Source organism: Mus caroli, unplaced genomic scaffold, assembly GCF_978045245.1.
Source record: "Mus caroli unplaced genomic scaffold, Mus_caroli_1 scaffold_11, whole genome shotgun sequence".
Classification (NCBI taxonomy): Eukaryota; Metazoa; Chordata; class Mammalia; order Rodentia; family Muridae; genus Mus; species Mus caroli.
Genome location: NW_028227266.1, coordinates 1,149,019 through 1,172,625, shown reverse-complemented (window position 1 = coordinate 1,172,625; position 23,607 = coordinate 1,149,019). Strand labels below are relative to the sequence as shown.

General features: G+C 36.5%; 1 protein-coding gene across 5 annotated transcripts in view; it reads left to right on the top strand.

The window, feature by feature from the left end:
* Positions 1-23,607, top strand: part of Gria4 (glutamate ionotropic receptor AMPA type subunit 4) — a 392,371-nt gene that overhangs the window by 336,413 nt on the left and 32,351 nt on the right. For all 5 annotated transcript variants that reach the window (XM_021173095.3, XM_021173096.3, XM_029481411.2 and 2 more), the window contains exons 11-14: positions 2,042-2,248; positions 9,929-10,299; positions 12,292-12,490; positions 18,251-18,498. In XM_021173095.3, the coding sequence (XP_021028754.1) occupies positions 2,042-2,248; positions 9,929-10,299; positions 12,292-12,490; positions 18,251-18,498 (1,025 nt within the window). The remainder of the gene's footprint in view (positions 1-2,041; positions 2,249-9,928; positions 10,300-12,291; positions 12,491-18,250; positions 18,499-23,607) is intronic.

The following is a 23,607-nucleotide window of genomic DNA, read 5'->3' as shown; positions in this document are numbered from 1 at the left end:
TGTTTCTTTTTTATGCCTATCTTCAAGTAAATTTCCTGACACAAAGCAGGTACTTTGTAAATGCTGGATCAAATAATGAACTTACAGCTTTTCATTAAGCAAATGATTCCCAAATTAGAAGAACTGAGTAGATTATGGGCAAGCCAAAGAAACTCACACAAAATTAATGCAGTAATGTGCAAAATTGTAGGGTAAAATTCCTGAATTTAAATACTCAAGACACTTTAAACTTAACCCTCAACCTTAGTACCAAATAAGAATACTAATCTAGCTTATTTTACTTGAATACTCTAACTGTACAATGAAAATGTTTTACACTCTGCTTTGCAACTGTGACTTTTGCTGTTTTCTGTAATTTAATTAGGCCACTCTAAAAAGATGAAAAAGTGTTCTTAATAGATTCTAGTATTTTATAGTTTTGAAAGTCATCCCTTTGCAGCTCATGAAGCTATATGATCACATTCATAGTTTGAAAACCATGTTAAACTTTCATACAGAACTCTTTCTGAAGGATAATAGATAATCTTCATAAAAGAAGAGACAGTTATCTTGACTCTACACATGGCAAAATTTATTTCTTAAGTCATTCTAGTGTTCAGTAGGTTTCCACTGCCAAAAAGTGATCTGGGTCACTTGGCTATGACAATCAAAGGTAGAATAATAATAAAAAAAATAGTATACTGACTCATCTTGATTTGTCTTCTACTGTAAAATCATTTGAAGCACCTCCATGAGAAAACATAATCTGAAGCAATTTACACATTTCTTAAGCTTTTAAAATGATTTCTATGTTTACAAAATTATTAGAATAAAGTCAGAGTTATCGTGGGCCCATTGTGCACCCCAAGGATCAATCTGTCTTCTACTATAGAGCTCCAAACACAAGTTTAAATTCTTTAACTGTAATTTTTTTCTGGAAAAAAAAAGTCTTAGGACAATCCTAAATTAAGATTAGAGTATAATTTACATAAGATATGAGTACATTAGATCAACCATGTTGTGGCCAGTATGGTTTTTTCTGAAGATGAAACATTGTAGTGTGGCCAGGAGTGCCCTCTATATTGAGAACTACAGACCTATCAAACTTGTCTTACTGCTTACAAGTAGGTGGTAATAGATCAATCATTGTGGGGCTAACTAAATTGCTGCTCAAGTTAAAGCCTTAAAATACTGTTATTTAAGTGTGTATTTGAGAGTGTGTATGTGTTTCTGTGTGTGTGTGTGTGTGTGTGTGTGTGTTCAACAAAAAAAGTTTAGCACTCTTTCAACACCGGGAAGCTATTATATATATATATATATATATATATATATATATATAATAAGAATCCTTTCAATACTTCTGTCTGTCTCATAATCTATGATTCATTTTTGTAGAAAACTAAACAAATACCAAAGTGAATGTTTCTTACATGTATAGGAAAATAGCTTCCACTGGAGACCTATCTCATAATAAATGTACAATTCATGGGGCATGTCATATTTAAAGCCAAAATATGAGACAGCAGAAGCAAAATGATTTTAACACAAGTAATTAATGATTTGTGTCTTCAGGCTATTATTTTTTCTTTTAAGAACTATGAAACAAATGCCTTCTCTGAGTAAAGCACCTTACTTAACACACTTGAAAATGAAAAGGAAAAAAAGAGTATAAAATCATATGACTGTGAATAAGTTTTTAATACACTATGGTGGCCACTAAATTTTTAGTTTCATTAAAATTTTGGAAAATAATTTTGAAATGTCAGTTTCAAGGCTAAATATGATTAAATATGATTCTCTAGAAAATTACTGATAGATGTTTTTGTTTCAAAATCACAGTACTAGGTATATAGCAATAACTCAAATTTTAAAATTTTACTTTTATTATCTAATGTAAACCAGTTTGATCCAATCTCATTAATAATTTCTAGCCACACAAAGTCATATGCATAACAGGAATAAATACCATCTTTTGCCAAAACTTCTAAAGCTATAACATTACAGAAAGATTTTCCAAATATTTGGTAATTTCTTCTTTACAGTTTTGCTTCTCTCATTGTAGGAATCCCCCTACGTTATGTACAAGAAAAATCATGAAATGTTTGAAGGAAATGACAAGTATGAAGGCTACTGTGTAGACTTGGCATCTGAAATTGCGAAACATATCGGTATCAAATATAAAATTGCCATTGTCCCTGATGGAAAATACGGAGCAAGGGATGCGGACACCAAAATTTGGAATGGGATGGTAGGAGAGCTTGTGTATGGGGTAAGCAAACTGATTTATGAGATATTTATTTGTATAAGCATGAAGCTTCTTTTCCCTTGGGCATGAGTGTTCTTTTCTAGTTTATAACAATGTTTCAAAAATGTATTCATGATATTTGAACACTTCTTTATTTCATTAGAAATGTAAATTCCAAATAACAGAACTGGATTCTGGAAACCTAGAATGATTTTTTTAGAAAAAAAAAAAAAAAGATAAAATTTAGAATACAGTGTCTTATTCATAGCAAAGAGCCATGAATGAAAACAAATCAACATTGACTGTTTCGTTACTATGAATGTCTTTAGAATGTTTCGTTATTATGACTGTGTTTAGAATATTTGGTTACTATGAAGGTCTTTAGAATGTGTCATTAGTATGACTTAAACCTGGTAGACCACAGATGCTGCAAAGATCCTCAAGCAGCTGTTACTGCCCAGATTTTCTCCAACAGCATAGAGTTAGTCACTGCTTTAATTAATTGTGTCCATCCTGGTCATCAAACTTTCTCATAAATGTCTTTTAACTATTTCTGATTAACATAGTCTCCCACGGTATGAAATATTCTTCAGTATTATTTTTCTTAGATTTTTAAAGCCACAATAAATGTACACTTTAGATAATTCTCTCTCTCTCTCTCTCTCTCTCTCTCTCTCTCTCTCTCTCTCTCTCTCTCTCTCTCTCTCTCTCTTCCTCCCTCCCTCCCTCCTTCTCTAACATATATAACAAAATACAAAAGCTAGACTGTTTTCCAAAGTTGGCCTCTCAGCCAGGCGGTGGTGCACGCCTTTAATCCCAGCACTTGGGAGGCAGAGGCAGGCGGATTTCTGAGTTGGAGGCCAGCCTAGTCTACAGAGTGAGTTACAGAACAGCCAGGGCTACACAGAGAAACCCTGTCTCGAAAACAAATAAAAAAAAAAAATAAAAATGAAAAACAAAGTCTGCCTCTCACACAGCATGCTGTACCCTTCCCCTGAGCAAACACACTGGCTATGGAATGCACATACTGATAGCCAAGGGCAAGCCAACATAACACAGCATGGAAGTTCTGCTTGGATGAATATGATCAAGGTCACTCTCTTTTTCGCAGACACTCTTGTGTCAAAAACTGCAAGTTATCAAACCCTGACATGTTCAGAGTTCAGATTCTAAACTTGGAATGCATAGTAAGATTAGTTCATTCAGGAACAATCAAAAGCAATAAGTGCCTATACTGTATTAATGAAGTTTTCTAAAAGCTAATTTGTAGTTCACAGAGTTCACTTTCAAAGCTCACTCTTTCTAATTAATCCTCCACAAATCCCTTTGAAATACGGAATTACACAGAGATATATCGTTCTCTAGGAAAAAAAGTTGAGAGATTCAAGATACAGGCAAAGTCCACAGAACAAATCACTTTCCTGACTAGAACTTCAATGGAATAGTTTCCAAATTCTGCATCTTGTTTTTTTTTCTTTCTTTTTTAATTATTTCTTATTACTTAAACAATTTTCAAATTTAAATGTATTTTTAATCACAGTCTTCCCTTCGTCACCTACCCAACTTTGAGTTCTTTCTCAAAAAATTAACAAAAATCCAATAAAACAAACTCTTCAAAACAAAGAAAACAAAATAAAATGCCCCCAAAACAAAACAAAACAAAACAAAAAACATCCCAAACTGAAACTAAATAACATTGCACCCATGACAAACACAGAGAGAGAGAGAGAGAGAGAGAGAGAGAGAGAGAGAGAACAAGAGCAACAACAAACAAACAAACAAGACAGGTGGTCAACTACTCTTGAACATAAGACCTGTTCTCCAATGGTTGATATACTCAGTGTCACTCTATTGAAGAAAACTGATTCCCCCTCTCTCAGCATGCATAAATGAAAGTTGTTCATCTTTATCCTTAGGTTTCATTTATTTCTTTCTTCACTTATTTTTTTAAATATGACAAAATAAAATACGTTTAAAAAATTATAGCATTAAGATTGTATGAGAAAAAGCAACAGAAAGAAAAGATTCCATGAGAGGACACAAAGAGTTGAGGGGCCCAGTATTTCTCACACTCAGGAGTCGCATAAAAATGCTAAGCTATAAGTTATAAGCTATAAGTTATAATCTATAAGCTATGATATATACACAAAGGGCCTAGTAAAAAGTCTTGGAGACCCTGTGTTGGCTGCCTTGATCTCTGAGTTCATAGAAGCTTTGTTCAGATGATTAAGAGGGCCTTATTCTTCTGGTGTCTTCCATGCCCTCTGACTGGCTCATACACTCTTTTGATCTTCTCCTCCACAGGGTTTCCTGAGCTCTGAGGGAAGAGATTTGACTACATCTAAATTTTTAAACTATAACAGAAGAAACATTTTCCACAGAGTACAGTACAGTTGCTAAAACTTCAGCAGAGACAGGAAAATGATTCACAATGTAAAGCAACCAGTTTAATAACCATGGGACGAAACACCCACTGAGTGATTCAATGACTCTAGATGAAGGGAAAATAAAGATTAAAAAAATTAATTAGTTTTAAATTAAAAAAAAAACAAAAAAATATTTTAACAAGGGGTTCATTGACAATGTTGTAATGGATTTTAAGTTCTGAAGAAAAAAGTGTGCCTAACACTCTGTTTTTAATTTCTACTACCATAAATGTATTTCATAAAAAGGCCATGACCCAAATTGTTAGAAATACAAGCTGAATTCCTTTACCCAAAATATATGAGCTTAGAAGACTTAAACTTTCATATTTGGAGCAGTTCAGATTCTAAGTGCATCACTACTTAGCTATAAATGGTTAGACTGTCTGTCTTAGAGTCCCACTGCTGTGAACAAACACCATGACCAAGGCAACTCTTATAAGGTAAACATCTAATTGAGGCTGGCTTACAGGTTCAGAGGTTCAGTCTATTATCATGAAGGAGGAGCATCACAGCACCCAGGTAGGCACAAACAGGAGAAGACTGGCTTCCAGACAGCTATGACAAGGATCTTAAGCCCACACTCACAGTGACACACCTACTCCAACAAGCCCACATCTCCAAATAGTGTCACTCCATGAGCCAAATATATTCAAACCACCACATTCCACTCCTTGGCTCCCATAGGTTTTTTCAAACATATAAGTCAATGGGGGCCATAGGTAAACATAACATAATGCAAATTACAAGTAGTCTAATTTCAGAAGTCCCCATAGTCTATAGCAGTCTCAACAATATTAAAAGTTCCAAAGTTCAAAGTCTCTTCTGAGGTTTATTCAATCACTTAACTGTAATCCTCAAAGAAAGACAGAAAACCAGCTGCACAAGCTCCAAACTCTGCATTTCCATGTCTGATGTCAAAGTGGTCTTCAGATCTCTGAGAACTTTGTCATCTTTGCTAACTGAAACAAACTTCTTTCTCCTGGGCTGGTTCCACACTTTGTTAGTAGCTTTCCTAGGCAGGTATCCCACAGCTCTTGCATCTTTAACATACGAGTCTCCAAGTCAACTTCAACTTCACAGTTTCTTATTTCAGTGTCTGGGATCTATACAAGATCTTCTGGACTTCTCCAAAGGGCTTGCATCACTTCTGGCCTCTATAGAACTCTAGGATCTGTTTAACTCTGCTCCACTGCTGCTGCTGTTCTTTGTGGGCATCCCATGGTACTGACATCTCCAATATGATGGGGTCTTCTTCTGCAACTAGGCTTCACCAATAGCCTCTCATTTGCTCTCTTCATGATGCAAAACCTCAGCATTTTTGTATGGCCCCTCCAATCCTGAGCCATCAACTGCAACTGAGGCTGCACCTTCACCAATAGCCTTTCCTAGCCTTTCACAGTGCCAAGCCTCAGCTGTTCTTCATGACCCCTTCATACATTCAAAAGCAGTACAACCTGGGAGATTCTTACATATTACCAAGTACCAAGGTGAGGTACAACCTTGGCTATCTCTGAAACACAGCCTCTTTGTGATATTACCTCAGTCATGCTGGCCTCTTCTTAAATAGCACTAATTTCTAAACTCCAGCTAACCAGCATCAATTGTCCCAGTAATTTCTTATATTCTTGATTCTAAAGCCAGTGTCACATGGCCAAAGCTGCCAAGTTCTATTGCTTGCTTGGGCTAGAGCATGGCCCCACTTAATTCTATTACCAGCTTTTTGTTTTCCAACTCTGTCACTGCCTAAGATTTGCTGTCCTAGAATTTGGTCTGTAGATTGACCTTGAACTCAGAGATCTTTGTGGTCTGTCTCCTGAATTCTGGGATTAAATGTGTCTACCACCACATTTAATCCCAGGTTTTCTTCACTGAGAACTTGCTCTGTCCCTGGATGTCCTTGAACTCAGGGCTCTTATTAGCATTATTACCTTGGATTAAAGGTGTGTACCACCACACCAGGGCTCAAGCTTTGCTGGGTGGGATCTTGCCCCAAGGTCACCACTCCCTTAATTTCATTTAATATCCCTGAACATGGGTTTCAACTCAATTTCACTTCCAGATGCCCCTTTACTACTTGAACCATATTTTATATTTTTCCTTTCTAAGCTTGCTCATTTTCATTAAAACACTCTTCACAACAGTGAACTTTAGTAAACACACAACACAATTTATACCAAGCTTTTTTGAGACTTCCTTTCTCACAGCAGTTAATCTAAATCTCCTCTCTTTGGCCTCAGACAGACTCTTCAGACAATGGCAAAAAGCAGCCACACCCTTCACCAAAATTTTTTACAAAAACAGTCTCTACACCATATACTGAAATTTTCTTCCACTGAAGCTCTTGGGCCAGGTCTGCACAGCTCAGATCATCCTCAGCAACAAAGTCTTTCATATCCCTACTAGAATGGCCCATTAAGCCTCACCTAAAGCATTTCACTGCATTCCAAATCCAAAGTCCCAAAATTCACCTCCTTCCAAACAAAAGCATGGTCAGGCCTATTACAACAATATCCAACTACTCGTACCAACTTCTGTCTTAGAGTCTCACTGCTGTGAATAGACACCATGACCAAGGCAACTTTTATAAGGTCAGTAATTATTTTGAGCTGGCTTACAGACTCAGAGTTTCAGTTCATTATCACCAAGGCAGAAGCAACACAGAATCAAGACAGGCATGGCACAGGAGGAGCTAACAGTTCAACATCTTGTTCAGAAGGCAAACAGGAGAAGACTGGCTTCCAGACAGTTTAGATGAGGGCCTTAAAACCCACACCCACAGTGACACACCTCCAAATAGTGCCACTCCCTGGGCTAAACATATTCAAACCAGCATACTACCTGTGAATATTCTGGACTATCTCTCACATATCTTTCCTCTAGAGCTCTTATTGTTTCTATATCATTCCTGCACAAGTGTTGTGACCATATTTTATTTGGTAGAAATTGTTTAATTTTCAAAAAATTATGTGAGAGCACACACACACACACACACCACTACCAGATCTCTCTCTCTCTCTCTCTCTCTCTCTATATATATATATATATATATATATATATATATATATATGTATATATAAAATCTTTCTTAATCTTTAAGAAAGATTTTATATATATGAGTTTAAGAAAGATTATATATATATATATATATATATATATATATATATATAGAGAGAGAGAGAGAGAGAGAGAGAGAGATCAGCAAAACACATCAGAGTAACAGAAAGTTCTGAAGCTATGCTTAGAGAGCAAGGAGGTGCCACAGAGGTCCTTAGTGACAACATGCTGGTCCCCCCCCCCTCCAGCAGATCTGCAAGTATTTGAAGACACCAATCTCTGTCAGTTAATTTGTGCACCTTGTCCTCACTTAACTGTCTTCATGTCTCTTAGATGGCTACCTTTTACTGTAGATCATACAAAGTCCATACTTGGTTCTCGAGCATAGACTTTTTTCTCTTTCTTATTCTTAACACATAAACAAATGCCAAGTCTTCAGGGTTTGAAGCAAAACAGGGTCATTTTCTTATCGACAAAATCTGTTCAACAGCAAAAAGACAAACAATGGGCTCATTATCTTTTGTTTGCTCTTTGCAAATGTTTACTGTAATTGTTAAGCATTGATCATCTTGTTTCACTTACATAAAGACCTTATATACACACCGGACCTGCTTTATACTCTTAAGGTACTGCCTTCAATCCTTTTTTCTCTCTTCTTTATATCTCTCTGTGAGTTTGTGTGTGTATCTGTATTTGTTTGATCAAAAGGCGTGAAGGGCACTTTATGGCTCACTGAACACCAGAATTGCCTGTGATGAAGTGAAGAAGTATTTTCTTACTGTCACTCAAATGCTGTTTAAGAATAAAAATCTTATATGGCTTCCAAAATAAGCCTCTCAAACACTCTATTCTATGTATCAATGAATGGTAATGAGACAAAGCACACACAATCTTCTAAGCATTAGAACACAAGATCCACACAAATCTTTACTCTTTGTATTGAGCTGGCATCCTTATACCCAACTAGGAGCCTGAAGCTATGTGTCAGTGAGTTTAAGATTGTCTGTAGATAAAACTAAAAAATAAAAGTAAGAAGTGTCAGTACTTAAGGGACTTGATGCTTAGGCAGAAGTGAAATGCCAGAGGTGAGTTCCCAGCACCACTTTTCAGGCTCTGGAACTCCAAACCAACAGCCACCCAGGTCTCTGTGGGAAATGGTCCCTGTGTGCACATGCACATACATCAAAATAAACAAATCATTTAAAAGTGAGAGCCTCTCAGGAAAATTATGTGTGTTTAAATCACAATGTGCTTGATTGTATTTTGATGAGAACTATTTTCCTTTTAAATTCAACAAATCTTTATTATAATTTGTCATTCCGAACATGGATTATTCTTTATGGAACAGTTTATATAATTCTGTTGTAGATTTTTCCAGACTTGTGTCTATGAGTTACCACAGTGTCAAAAACTCACTATGTCTCAGTTCTCTCAAGACAGGGAGCAAGGGAATTGGCCATTTAAAATATTTGATCATCAGATAAAGAGTCTGCTAGCACATGCTTATCAAAGACCTGTTAAGGATTTAGTATATAATTTTAGTCACACATTAAAGTAAATAGACAAAAACAGCCCCATTTTAGAGCTGCAGAAAAATAAAATAAAAATACTCAGGGTCACCAAACTCTGAAAAGGGTGACTTGTGATCTTTATATCTAAGAATTAATTAAAGCTTCTGTATTCTAAAATCTTATTTTAAAAGAATATTGTAAAAAGAAAATCAATATGTGTATATCATATGAACCAAATGCCAATTTTCAGATTTTTGTGTGTGAACTTACTTGCAATATGTTGTCCAAAGAACAAGGGTTATTTGATCAGGTAAACACTGATCATCAGGCAGTATCTGTAAACTTGGAAAAGATGAAGATCATGAGTCCAATACCAGCCTAAACTACAGAGGAATTCTGTCTGTCTCAAAAAAATGAAACAAAACAACAACAATAATAACAAAACAAAACAACAAAACTAAACCAACCAACCAGGAAAAAACAAAACAAAATAAAAAACCTTGACAATTAGAATAGTTCTGTGCAATTTAAGTAGTATCTCATGAAACAAAACCACTACATGTTTTATTAGTTTGTAATTGGAATTAATCACTGTTGGCACTCCCAGTGATTAAAAAAAAAATACATGACTGATACTTTGCTGACCACTCTACTACTCACTGCATCATGAAATCCACTAACTTGTGTATTTCCATGTGTCTTTTCTCTTGTAGAAAGCAGAGATTGCTATTGCACCTCTGACAATCACCTTGGTTCGAGAGGAGGTCATCGACTTTTCTAAGCCTTTTATGAGTTTAGGCATCTCTATCATGATCAAAAAACCTCAGAAATCTAAACCAGGAGTGTTTTCCTTCTTGGACCCTCTGGCCTATGAGATTTGGATGTGCATAGTGTTTGCATACATTGGTGTCAGCGTGGTCTTGTTCCTAGTCAGTAGGTTTAGCCCATATGAGTGGCACACAGAAGAGCCTGAGGATGGAAAAGAAGGACCCAGTGACCAACCTCCCAATGAGTTTGGCATCTTTAACAGCCTCTGGTTTTCCCTGGGTGCCTTTATGCAACAAGGATGTGACATTTCACCCAGGTTAGTATCAAAACTTCACTTGGTCTCAGAAATTCTGACTTTTCTCCACAATCTCTTTCTGTATCTTCCTTTCCTGGAGTCGAAACATTTTCTAAAATGCAGGAAAATTTTCAATTCTCATATCATCCTAAGTAATATATCACTAATTTTTTTCTAAGCTACCACAAAAGATGGATGCAACACAGAAAGTAACCTCCTCAACAGAAAAGTCATTATGCAATCCACTGCCACTCCCCAGAATTATTTTGTAGTATGATTTCATCCAATGACTTGACAAGTGTTAACAAAACTATAGAATAACACCCACTTTCATGGTATATCCTCTCCAAAAATTGTTGCTTTGTCTGTTACTATGATCTGTCATCAAAATTTGTGTTGAATTTAACACAAGAAACTTGAGGCAAAGCCGGGCGTGGTGGCGCACGCCTTTAATCCCAGCACTCGGGAGGCAGAGGCAGGCGGATTTCTGAGTTCGAGGCCAGCCTGGGCTACAGAGTGAGTTCCAGGACAGCCACGACTACACAGAGAAACCCTGTCTCGAAAAGCCAAAAAAAAAAAAAAAAGAAACTTGAGGCAAATCTTTGCTGTGGGGATTCTAAAAACATGAATCTGTATGGTTTGTAATAGATGTGTATGGTTTTTCACAAAGAGATGTACAGAAACTGAGCATAATAGAAAGTTCTGACCATGTAAACTCCATGCTAATTTAATAGCTCTGTTTCTACAAGAGGAGCTGTGATTATGATTTCCTTTGGTGCCACTCAGTTATTACATCACCAAAACTCTAGATCATTACATGAAAGATGCTTCATTTCGCCCTTGGAGCAACTAAATGTATACAATGCAAAATATTGGATGTTATATATATTTGAACATATATATGTTTAGGGGTATGTGTGTGTGTGTGTGTGTGTGTGTGTGTGTGTGTGTGTGTGTGAACATATCTGTTCCCAAAAGAAGGCCTTTTGGACCCAATGCACCAGAAATTCAGACAACCCAGAAAATGGCAAAAATCTGCTTAAAATTTCAATAACATAGCACTCAGAGTCAAGTAGGAAGAATCAGAGCAGACCAATTTTTTTTAAATGAAGATTAAGTCAATATTAAGTTAAAATGTAGCAGATACCAAGCTTCAAATTGCAAACTATCCGATTTACATTAGCAATGAAGTTTGGGGCATAGAAAATTCTAAGTGACTCTTTATACAGAACAAAAAGTGTTTAGGACTACGGAGATTTCTCAGAGAGTAAAGGTGCTTACCACCAAACCCAAGGATCTAAGTTCAATAGCTGTAAATCACCTGGTAGATGAAGATAAATAACTCCCTCAAGTTTTCCTCTGGCCTCTTATGTATAACATAGTGTACATGAGCACATGACAATACATAAATAAAACAATGTAATTTCAAAATTTAAAACTATTTGGCATGAATAGTGATTTGCCTACCAATAGTACCAGCACTCAGGAGGCTGAGGTATGAGAATTGACCAAGTATAAGAAAACTTTGTTATATAGATTCAGGCTAGCCTGGACTACACAGTAAGAGAGCTCATGCCTTGCTGGTAAGAATGTGTAAAATTCTGGATGAGCATTCTTTCCTGCATTTTTAAAATTTATATCATTTTAACTTTCCTTCTGTGAGTTATTACTCATGTGCACATTCTTAGTAGACATTGTTATTTCAACATAAAATAGGACATTTGCTCAGCTCAAAGGTAGGTCACTCAGGACTGAATCTGGCTTACCTGGCATCCAGGAGAGCTCAGATGGGCTCAGTCTCTGGGCACTAAGGACTACATTCCCTTTGATATCTGCCAGAGAGGAAAATTCCACATTTCTGCCAATAAAATAATAAATTCAATTTGTCATGTCTTCAGTGACACTTGCATTTTAGTTATAATGTAAAGGACATCATTATTAAATAGACTAACAGAAAATAGCACAATATTTGGGTTTGAAAGGGGAAAACTGTGTGATTTTCTCCATACTTAGATCCCTGTCAGGTCGGATTGTTGGAGGCGTCTGGTGGTTCTTCACACTCATCATTATCTCATCCTACACTGCTAATCTGGCTGCATTCCTGACAGTGGAGAGAATGGTCTCCCCCATAGAAAGTGCAGAAGACCTGGCCAAACAAACAGAAATTGCCTATGGAACACTTGATTCGGGATCAACAAAAGAATTCTTCAGAGTAAGTCACAGGAAAAATAACAGCACCTTCATAATTCTGGACAACGTTTGTAACGGTAATATTATGACCTAAACTAGAATAGATTAAATGAAGCATTGACAACAGCTGAGTTTACTACTCAGTGTGTCCTCTCAGGTTTTTATAATCATAATTCTAACTTGCCAAAACTGTTTCACAACAAAAGGAAACCTTTCTAAAAAAATAGCAGTAAAAAGATAACTAAGGTAATGTTATATAAAACGTGATTTACGCCACACCCCTGTGTTACTCATTCTCTGATGGTTTTGTTTTACCCCACACTCCTGTGTTACTCATTCTCTGATGGTTTTGTTTTACCCCACAGCCCTGTGTTACTCATTCTCTGATGGTTCTACTTTAGGCAAGCTCAGTATTTTGAGGCCAAGAATATAAAAAAGGAAGGAATCATTTCTGTTAAAGACATTTAACTTGCTGAATTCGACCCCGAAAACCTCGGTGGCAGACTATGCTGTTTTCTCAACTGAATTAGTCTGTATGTTTTCTTTCTTACAAAATCCTATTGACAAGCAAAGGACCTCCTTAACAGTTGTTTGGGAAACTCTGCAATGATGACTCTGGGGACCTTGCTAGGTTGTATGGGATTTATATTTGGTGACTTTTGTTTCGAAGTAAGATGTTTCAAAGTGACACTACTGTGTCACATGTGTGGATGAGGTTCCTTCTCTCTATCACTGAAACACTGGTTTTGTTTGTCTGTTGGGTTTTACTTTTTCAGGTGTTCCATTTGGGAGTTAAATTGTTTTTAACCTTTTTAAGATTGGGTTTTATTTTTGCTTGTTTAAGTTTAAAAAGTAACTGGTTTGGCTGTGGAATATTTTTGTTCATATGAGTTATTATACTTTGTCTTTATCCATCCATCCATCTCTTTCCCCTACTGTCCTCCCCATATCTCTCCAAATCCCCTTCCTATTTGTCCTCTCCTACCTCAAATACTCCCTTCTTTTCTGTGAATCCCCTGCTAATTTGTTTCTTCTTAGGTCTACAATACTTACTTAGCAATTAGTACACACAGGTATTGCAAGATCATTTTTCTAATTAGGGACAAAATATCAAAGGGTAGCTAAAGTGACATTTTCATAGATATCAAAGTAGTAGAAATGAATATATTTTGTATTTAATATCAAGTGTTTGAGACAGCAGGTGGTAAATTATTTGGAATGTGAGAGATGTTCCACTATTTTCTAAGCTTTTTATTTGAGAGCAATAATAACTTTCATATTTTTAAATAGTATCTGAGAGAGTTAAATATGTAATTTTCTCACTAGCTTGAAAATAAACAAACCAAATGTGTGCCAACTTTAAATTTACCCAAATTCACTGATGTGCCTTTTAAGAAGAGCATTTTTATTTTCATTTTGGTTGTATGATATTACAGATATTTACATACATTTGAAAGAACAAATCACTCAAAGCTTAAAACAAAGAAAACAATGAGCATTGTTGTGCTTATTGTTGATCATTACCCACAGTATTACTTAAAACTTCAAATGTTCCAAAAATATTTGTAATTTTTTTCTGAATTTCTAAGTATTTTCCTGACAGGAGACTTTATTAGCAATATCATACAGATAAAGTTATTCATCCAAGCATTCTCTTAACTTACTGAAGAGGTAAGCTTCCTGATTTTTGCCTGGAAACTAATCTGCATCACAATAGAATGCAGTCACTCACCTTTCACTGAGAAGTGATGGATCATGCTCATTCAATGACAATATGTGCAGGTCCATCACCCAACCTTGGGTAAAGACATATCCTGTTGATACCTTTTAAAAATCAAACAATCAATAACTCACCATAAAGCTCTTTAGCAGACCACACAATGCAAGGACTGACTCCTTAATCTTTTACAAAGCTTTGTTTTCCTATTCAAATCTGAAAACCGGTGAAGTAGATAAGAGGGAACATAGAAAGCTGCTTCCATACTCTTCCTGTACAAGCCCCATCAAGCTTCTCTTTTTTTCTCTCTTGCTCATCTTCAGTTTTACAATAGATTTTCATAAGTATGGGTATTTCTTCTTGTAGAAAACTCCAAAAGCTAATAGGACAACAGAGTAATTTTCCCAGCAGAACACTTTTAGGAATTTCAGGAATGTGTACATTTGGATTTTCTCATTTTAAAACAAACAAACATACAAACCACTCATTTCCACTCTGTTTGGCTCCCTCCATACCCATTCATGGTGACCTGGTTTAAATAAACCATTTGCCTAATGAGCAGAAAAATAGGATGTGAAGGGCATTTTTGTACTTTTCAGAAATGCTTTCTTAAAGGTACACAGTAATGGCTCATCTGTCAGCTCCACTTAGCCACCTCAGGCAGTGAGTGACCCACACGCAGCACTCCACAAGAAAGAGCTGCTATTACCAGCTGCAAAAACAATATAGGCCATGTATGGGGGAAATTTTATATGTATTTGCCTTTGCTTCACTCCATTATGAAACTTGCTACACTTGGGGTCCTGTACACTTGTGAAGCACGACCATGATGCTGTTTCTAAAGCATTCTACATGTCACTCGTGAAGCCATGATGTTCAAACACTTTTACATTGCATATCTTACCAGACACACTGATTTCACTTGAACACAAATTGAATCATCTGCCTACTTCAGCCATCAGCACGGTGGAAAAATAAGTGAAGTAGAAGAAGATATCCCCATAACATGGGCCCTACTGCCCACATCACTTACAGAAAGAAAGCAACAGAGCATCCACTAAAATGCATGATATACATTTTCTATTAAGGGCAAATATATGAAATTCTTCATATGTGAGGAAGGAGAATAGTATCATTAAAATGACAAGAATTGTTTGAACTGAGACACTGATGCTCTAAATCAGATAGATTCTCAGGCATTGTTACACAATAACAATGAAACAAGCAGATCTGATGTGTCTAATTTGAAAAATGACTTTTATGTGATCTTTACTTATTACATTGGGCATATCTATTTCCCATGCCTGATAGACTCTGTAGACTCAGTCAACTGCAGACTCTACAGTTGAAAGATTTGGGGACTTAGAATGTCCATGACTGTTGTATTTATTAGCTTGCTGGGTTTGAAGAATGTCCCTCATTTCAGCCCATCTCATCAAATTTACAAACATTTGCTAGCCCTCATACATGAACAAATATGCAGCACCCCAGAAAACTATGGGCAGGGATGTTGTTTCTAGCTCTCTGCCTTTCTCACCCCTCATGCTTTTTCAATGTGTATGATCTTGCCAAGTCAGTACCCTTTCAATCACAGTCAACGTTTCTAAACTTTGCCACAGTGGCAAGACAGATCCAGCATTTGCCCATGAATGTGTTTTCATCTAACCTCTGACCTCTTCCCACTGAGGGAAGCTCTGCCCTTCAGAGCCCTGCTTATGAGTCCCTAAAGTCATCATAATCTAACATCATAAATCCAACACTGTATGGATTCATCTTTTTTTTCACAGAATTTTAAGGAAAATCAGAAGTGGATTTTCAGAGCTAGATGAGTCCTTAGGACTTAGATTTCCAGAACCGTTCTAACCTGAAACCTCAGCTTTTCCAGAAGGAAGAGAGATAGGATATTCCCCAGAGAAAATTGACTAGCAAGACTCTGGTTTGGATTGAGATGCCTTGGCTCAATGAATAAAGTGAAAAAGCAATTATGGATGATTTCCAATATTAATCTTAGGCTGCACATGCATGTACACACAAATGCACATAGAGTTCCACTCACACATGTTTCCCCACAGATAATATCATGTGTAAACATACATACATAATAAACACATATATAAAATGAAAAGGTGAACATTCAAAAAATATTGGTGGCCTAAAAACTTTTAATCCTAATTTTTTCCTATTCTACTATTTCTGCTTGCTCTCTTATTCTTTAGATGTAGTGTTCAGCTGTAACTGCAAAACCGCCAAGTGATTATCACTTGTATTTTTAATTTTTTTTTAAAAGGAGACAATTCAGTGGGTAAAATGCAACCCATGCAAGTTGAGCATTGTGTTGTAGACTTGTAATCTCAGCACTGGAAAGGCAGGACAAGCAGGTCCTTAGGGCATACTGGCCAGTCAAACTAGCCTGCCAGATTCTGAGAGGGTCTGCCAGTAGGTGACTAATACAGATACAGCCAACCATCAGAATGAGCCCTGGGAACCCTATGGAAGAGTAAAGGGAAGGAACTGAAGGGGATTTCAACACTGTAGGAAGAACAATATCAACTAATTGGACCCCACAGAGTTCCCAGGAACTAAAACACCAACCAAAGAGCCATGGCTCCAGCTACATATACAGCAGAAGATTACCTTATCTGGCATCAATGGGAGGGGAGGTCCTTGGTTCTATGGAAGCTTGATGCCCCAGTATAGGGGGATGCGAGGGCAGCGAGGTGGAAGTGAGTGTGTGGGTGCAGAAGCACCCTCATAAAAGCACGGGGAGGGGATATAGGATAAGAGGTTTGTGGAGGGGAAACCAGAAAAAGGGACAACAATCGAATTGTAAATAAATAAAATAACTAATAAAAAAAAAAAAAACCTGAGTCCAAGAACAGGGTGGATAGGACCTGAGCAAAGACACCCAAAGTTGACATCGGACTTCACACATGTTCATGCATGTACAACCATATACACATGTTTAGGTGCACTCACACACAATAATAGTAACTACCTAAAATTTAACTTAAAACAATTTAAGTAATTAAATAATAAGTGTAATAAAGTTAGAGAGAAGTAACTTACAAAAATAAATAAGCTTCTTGGCTAGAGTCATGGGTTAGAATGAGTGAAGCCAAAAGGAAGTTTGAAAACAAAAACCACTTGTCTTTGCAGCCCTGTGTGGTAATCTACTTGTTGGTTTTGTCAGATTCAATCTCTAGTTGTATGAGTTATCTGGAACTTGAATATTCTTCAGAGGGTACTCAGTTTGTAAAGTGCAGTGTTTATCTTCTCTCCCTTGAATGTTTAAGGATTGACAATATAAACTGACCTTTTGAGGCATGAAAAAAATATGTTTATATATAGTATATGTTTATATATATATGTATATATATCATATATTTGAGTTGTAATAGAGTTGTTACATATAACTTTATATATATGTTATATATGATGTTTTATATATTATATAAAATAATATATATAACTATTATATATAACAACTTTATTGCAACTCAAATGTATATTATATATATAATATACATAACACACATGCATGCACACATACACACACACACACATATATATATGTATATATAATATATATATGTATATATGTATATACATACAGACACACAAACACTCACACACAGAGTAACTCTATTACAACTCAAATGTAGAGCTTAGAAGAGTTTTACAGAAGCAAAAATGAGGTCTGACCTGGTCCTTTTCATCTTCCTCGTGAATGTGATAGAACATTCATGTGATAGAAATTTCAATGCTTTTCAGGACCTTTTACTTTCAATACATCAAAACAATATTGAGTAAAATGGTAGAGTATAATAATCATCATGGCAAGTGGTACATGCGTTTTAACTCGTCACTATAAATGTCTGGCACTTGGTTGATTTCTAAAATGAATTTTAAAAGTTTAGTTTTCCAATTTTTAAAGAGGTTTCTGCCATGCAAACTGAATAACTGATAACAGAATGGCCTAAAAGACTTACCGTAACCTCACTTCTGTCTATATTAACATGCTGTTCCCTTCTTTCATGTATTTAATTTTATTTGCATTTCCTCTAGAGATCAAAAATAGCAGTATATGAAAAGATGTGGACCTACATGCGATCCGCAGAGCCGTCTGTGTTCACTAGAACTACAGCTGAGGGCGTGGCCCGTGTCCGCAAGTCCAAGGGCAAATTTGCCTTCCTCCTGGAGTCCACGATGAATGAATACATTGAGCAGCGAAAGCCCTGTGACACGATGAAAGTGGGAGGAAACCTGGATTCCAAAGGCTATGGTGTAGCGACGCCCAAGGGTTCCTCATTAAGGTGGGTGGAATAGTATAACAATAGATCATGCATTGTTATAGTATTCCACCTTCCCTGATGTCCCTGAAAGAATATTTTACTTTCTGTGTAAACATAGTATGTTTGTTGGTTTATTTTCTTTTTCTTCATCTCATACTTTTGATCAACAATCAGGTAAAAGCAATGTTTTTATTTTCATTCTAAAATGATCATAGTTGACATTAACCTTTGAAGGCCATATAAAAACCAAAGTGGTTGAACACTAGCTCCCTGCAGTGGGCTTAAATCATGGGTATTGTATTTTTTTTCTAGATCTCATCAACTGTTTTCTGTTGTTTTGCCCACAAAGATTGATGCTGCCTGCTGCCATTATATCAGTAGTGATTCTGCATTTTATCATTGTGTTGCCAGACTCTGAGTAAGAAGAAACCCATTTCTTCCCAACAGAGAGATTGTCTGTTTCCATTTCAGTGTTTCATTTAGTACTGCATCATTCTCTTCCAGTGTTTGTTGAGGTTGCATTGGTACTGTTCAAATCAAATCCACATATAAAACCAACCAGATCTAGATAAAAGGGTAGGCTCTGACTTTATGGTGCTTACTCAGGTCACATTCCCATCTATTTTAAAGGGAGTATGGTGTGAGTAAGATCTGTAAAGTTAGATCAAATATGCCAAAAAAAGATGTAGATAGACTCTGCCAAGTGGCTCACAAGAAAAGCATGTATGGGTTTTACTCGTATGGGTTAAAGAGGAGACTTTCACTCTTACAGAAATACTGGTCAAATCTACCCTTTGCATCCTTTTGGCTCTTGACATCGAAAATTCATGTTTACACTCAGGAGGCAGAATTCTCTATTTTCCTTAAGTAACAAAGGCTACTTTGAACCTACTGTAGCTAGAGAAATGAGAACTGACAAATCACTCTGGTCTCAGTACTGCTTAGGAGAGAAGCACAAAGCACAGATTCAAGAGGAAATCACAGTCCTTGCTAAAGGGCTTAACTAAGAACCTGGTCTTGAGAAGTGATGTTTCTGGTAAGCCACTGAAAACTGAAGGTAATTAGAATTGTACTATTGCCTGGTCACAATGAAAGCAACATTAGTGTTCTGTAGTTGTTTTAATTGGCTCCAGAAAGGGAACTGCAATGTACTTGGGTTGAGTTGGGCAAGGGGTGAGACATCTGTTTGAGAAACAAGTATGAGTATGGCGGAAGGGTTTTGTGTGGGGGAGGGTATTCTGTGAACAGGAAACTTTAAAGGAAACAGTTATTAAAAAAAAAGTCAGTAAAGGCAAATTTGAATATGGATTCTAGCACCTCCGCTTTCTGGTTTATTTGATCAAACATTCGGTAAAAACCTAGAGAAATAATCAGGGAACCTTCAAACTAGTAAATTATCCATGAGAGGTCTAACTAAAACAATTTCATCCATTTAGAAACTTAAACTGCCACCAGGATGTTTCAACTTTGTTGACACATCTTGTATGAGATATTTTTAAAAGTATACAATTTACATTCAGTCAGATATCAGATACCCTTCTGTGGAGGTAGATGTACAAGAACACCTTAGTGTAAGGAACTTAGAAGAAATAGGAAGGTGAAAGCCACTGTGGTAGGTATGTACATATCCATGGTCAAGCTATTGATTACATTCACTGGCTGTCTCTCTTAATTAATCCATTTTGTGTCTTCTGATAAAGTCAAGCTTCTGGAACTGAATTTGGCCCTAAGCTTCTGCCTCCTATTGATGGCTGCAGAGTTTCCTCTTAAATGTGCCACTTTGTCAAATCAACACTACAGGCATTGTCTGGGGCAATGCTGAAGGGCTTCATCTGTCTAGAATTGTGTAATAATGAGTGGTTGGCTTCCCCCGCTTTTCCTGCCCTTCCCTAGATTTTGTTAATGAGGAATCTGTTAAACTCAGCTTCCTTGATGAGGAGTTTGTTTACGCATTTTTTATGCCACATTTTCCTGAACAAGCTGGCCACTGCATGCCAAAGCCACAGCCATTCTGTCCCTGTCTTCAAAAGCACTGGAAGGACACTGAAGGCTAAAAGCATTCACCTTTCCCCTAACTCAGCTCCTCCATCCCCAGCCCTGTAAGCAAGAGGGGCCTATTAAATTAAACTTCTCATTCTTCTTCCCCAGGAGACTTCTCTTTCAAGAAAGGCAAACCAATACAGAGTTGAACAAATAATCATCTTTTGTATACATTATTTAGTTTGTAGAAATAAGTTCACAATAATTGTGTTCATGAAAGCAAGGTCCAGAAGGCACACTGTCATCAGGTGTCCATGAAACCTATCTTACTCAGCAGAAACTTAAGTCTATTTTTAAAAAAATCTAGTCTTTGTATTAATTTTTCTGCTTAGGGTAAGACATATGTATTTCATTGTAATTAACTGTGGCTTCCTCACAAACTCTGTTCTGATTTGCTAAGCAATGTGAAGCTTTAGAAAAGATAAAACAGTAATAATTCCTTCTGTGTAAGCATAACCAGATAAGGCTGGTAAATAGCTGGCCATGTTCCTTTCATGTATAGTTTTAAGCTTCCATACCTTACTATTTATTCAAAATGCAACAGAATAAATGTAACAGAAAAGAGAAATAGAGGACATATAATCAGAATAGACAGCCATGACTTCTTTACTGTGAGCTTTAAAACAAATACAGGCAAAATCATTGCAGAGAATGTATCTGTGACTAGTCTAGAAAATGCCACTGTAGGGGCTGGTGTGTTGCTCAGCAGTACATATCTTGAAGAGCAAACATCAGGCCCTACGTACAAACACAGATAATAAAAATTTACCAGGTGACCTGGTATAAGTGGAAAACAATGATAAGCAGACCCTTTTACTGTTCATACAGATTTCATTTCAGAGTAGTATTCACTAGAGATATATGCAAATCTTAAAACCATTAAGCTCTCAGTTATAGACAGCTCTGAAACTATTACTGCATTTTAACATAGATTCTCCAATTCTTACATGGCACAACTTTTTATTTCTTCTGAATCTCTTTTGTACATGCACATTACTGTGTAAGGTTCTCTGGAATACATGGCACCTTCCACATCTATTCTCTACTCTGACTACTGAAAATCACTCTGATAACTATTTTCTAATTGGCAATTTCTTAAGGGTTATTTTGAAATATATATTTCAGGAAGCATTATAATGAAATACACTGAAATAAAGTTTTGATGAGAGATGTTTATTTATTTTAACTTAATGTCAACACCATCAACATTATCACCTTTATATTCAAACTTACCATTGTTCAGATTCTTTTTACACAAACTGGCCATAATCATTTATATCAGTGGGTGAATTCTGAAAAAAAAAATTCCTAGTTGGATTTTGAGATGCTCAGCTCGTCCTTGCAAACCAGGCCTATCATGGTTCTTATACAGTAGGCACTCACAAGCTCCTAGCAGCAGCATAATGATGGGGGTCTAGGGGGATGTAGGGTGATATCATACATACTAAGAATGGGAAATAGAAAGCTACATCTTTTATTAGACTTTTTTTTTCTATGTGTAGCAGAGCCAGTGGTCTTATGGGCTATTTGGACTATATTACCTCTCTTTCACATTCTTGTCAGGGTAGAAACATGAAATAATATTGTAGTTTGTGTGTGAAAGATGTATTATACTATAGAACCATTTTACAATATAAAATTTGTAAAGCATACTTTATCACAAGTACAGATGCACGTAAAACCCTAGAGAGATAGAATTCAAAGCACAGTGGGTGAGAATCAAAATTGTGTTTTTATGTCAGAAATAAACTTTTAATATTTTGTATAAATATAAAAAAAACCTTAAAAGCACAGAAGTGTGAAGGTGGATATTAATATTAGAGTTTTAGTTGGCCATAAATTAATAAACATTCATTTATGTCTTCTGAAAATGATATATTATGGATTTCTAAATAGTAACATAATTTAATATAATATTTCCTTAATTTTTTCAGAATTTCATGTATGTATACAATATATTTTGATCAGATCCACTTTGCATGCACCACTAATTCCTCCTGGACCCTCCAACATGACTCCTTTACAATTTCATATTCTCTTTTACTCCTCTGAGTCCTGTTAATGCTGATCCTGGCCTTGTGAGCATAGGTATGTAGGCATCTACTGAAGCAGTGGCCAAAACTACAAAGAAATCTATTCTCCCTCCTCCAGCAACTGTCAACTGCCAATATAGCTCCTTAGCTCAGTGTGGGGCCTTCAAGAGAAACTTTCTCATGTTGGAATTTTAATTCGCTTGATCTTTAGGCATAAAATTTTTATATTAATTATTGTGGCAAAAAATGCTTATGAAGATCCTCTATGTTCCTGTTGAAATTTGAACAGATGCTCCAGCAAAGTAGGCTGTTGTGATCCCATTACGTTTTGAATACTGTGGTGAGTTGCACAGGTTTGACAACCTCCTCCCCATAGATTCATGTGTTTGTATGCTTGGCCCATAGGAATGTCACTATTAGGAGGTATGGCCCTTTGGAGGAAGTGCATCACTGTAGGGGTGGGCTTTGAGGTTTCTTATGTTCAGGCTCCACCCGGTGCTGAGGAGACCCTCCTCCTGGATCTCTAAGGAAGACAGTCTCCTCCTGGCTGCCTTCAATCAAGATGTAGAACTCTTAACTCCACCAAGTCAGTCTGCATGCTGCAATGATTCCCATCACTATGACAATAAATGGAACCTCTGAAACCATGAGCTAGCCCCAGTTAAATGTTTTCCTTTCTAAAAATTTCCTTCATCATGCTATCCCTTCTCAGCAATGGAAACTCTATGACCGAGTTGGTACCAGGGACTGGGATATTGCTGTGATAGGCATGGCCATGATTTTGTTGGGAAGAATGTGGATTTGGGTACTTTGGAAAGCTGTACAATGCTTTAAGTAGGGCTTAATGGGCCATTCGAGTAGAAGGAGGAACACAGTAATGCTGAGGATGATTTGAACTGTAAGGGTTTGGCTCAAGAGGTTTCAGAGGAGAAGAATTTTAGTATGTTCCTTAGAGACTGTTTGTGTGATATTTTGCTCATGTGTTTTGCCCTAATCCAAAGAGTTAGCCTGAGGCTAAAGTGAAGAGATTCAAATTAATTGCATTGAAAAAGGAAGT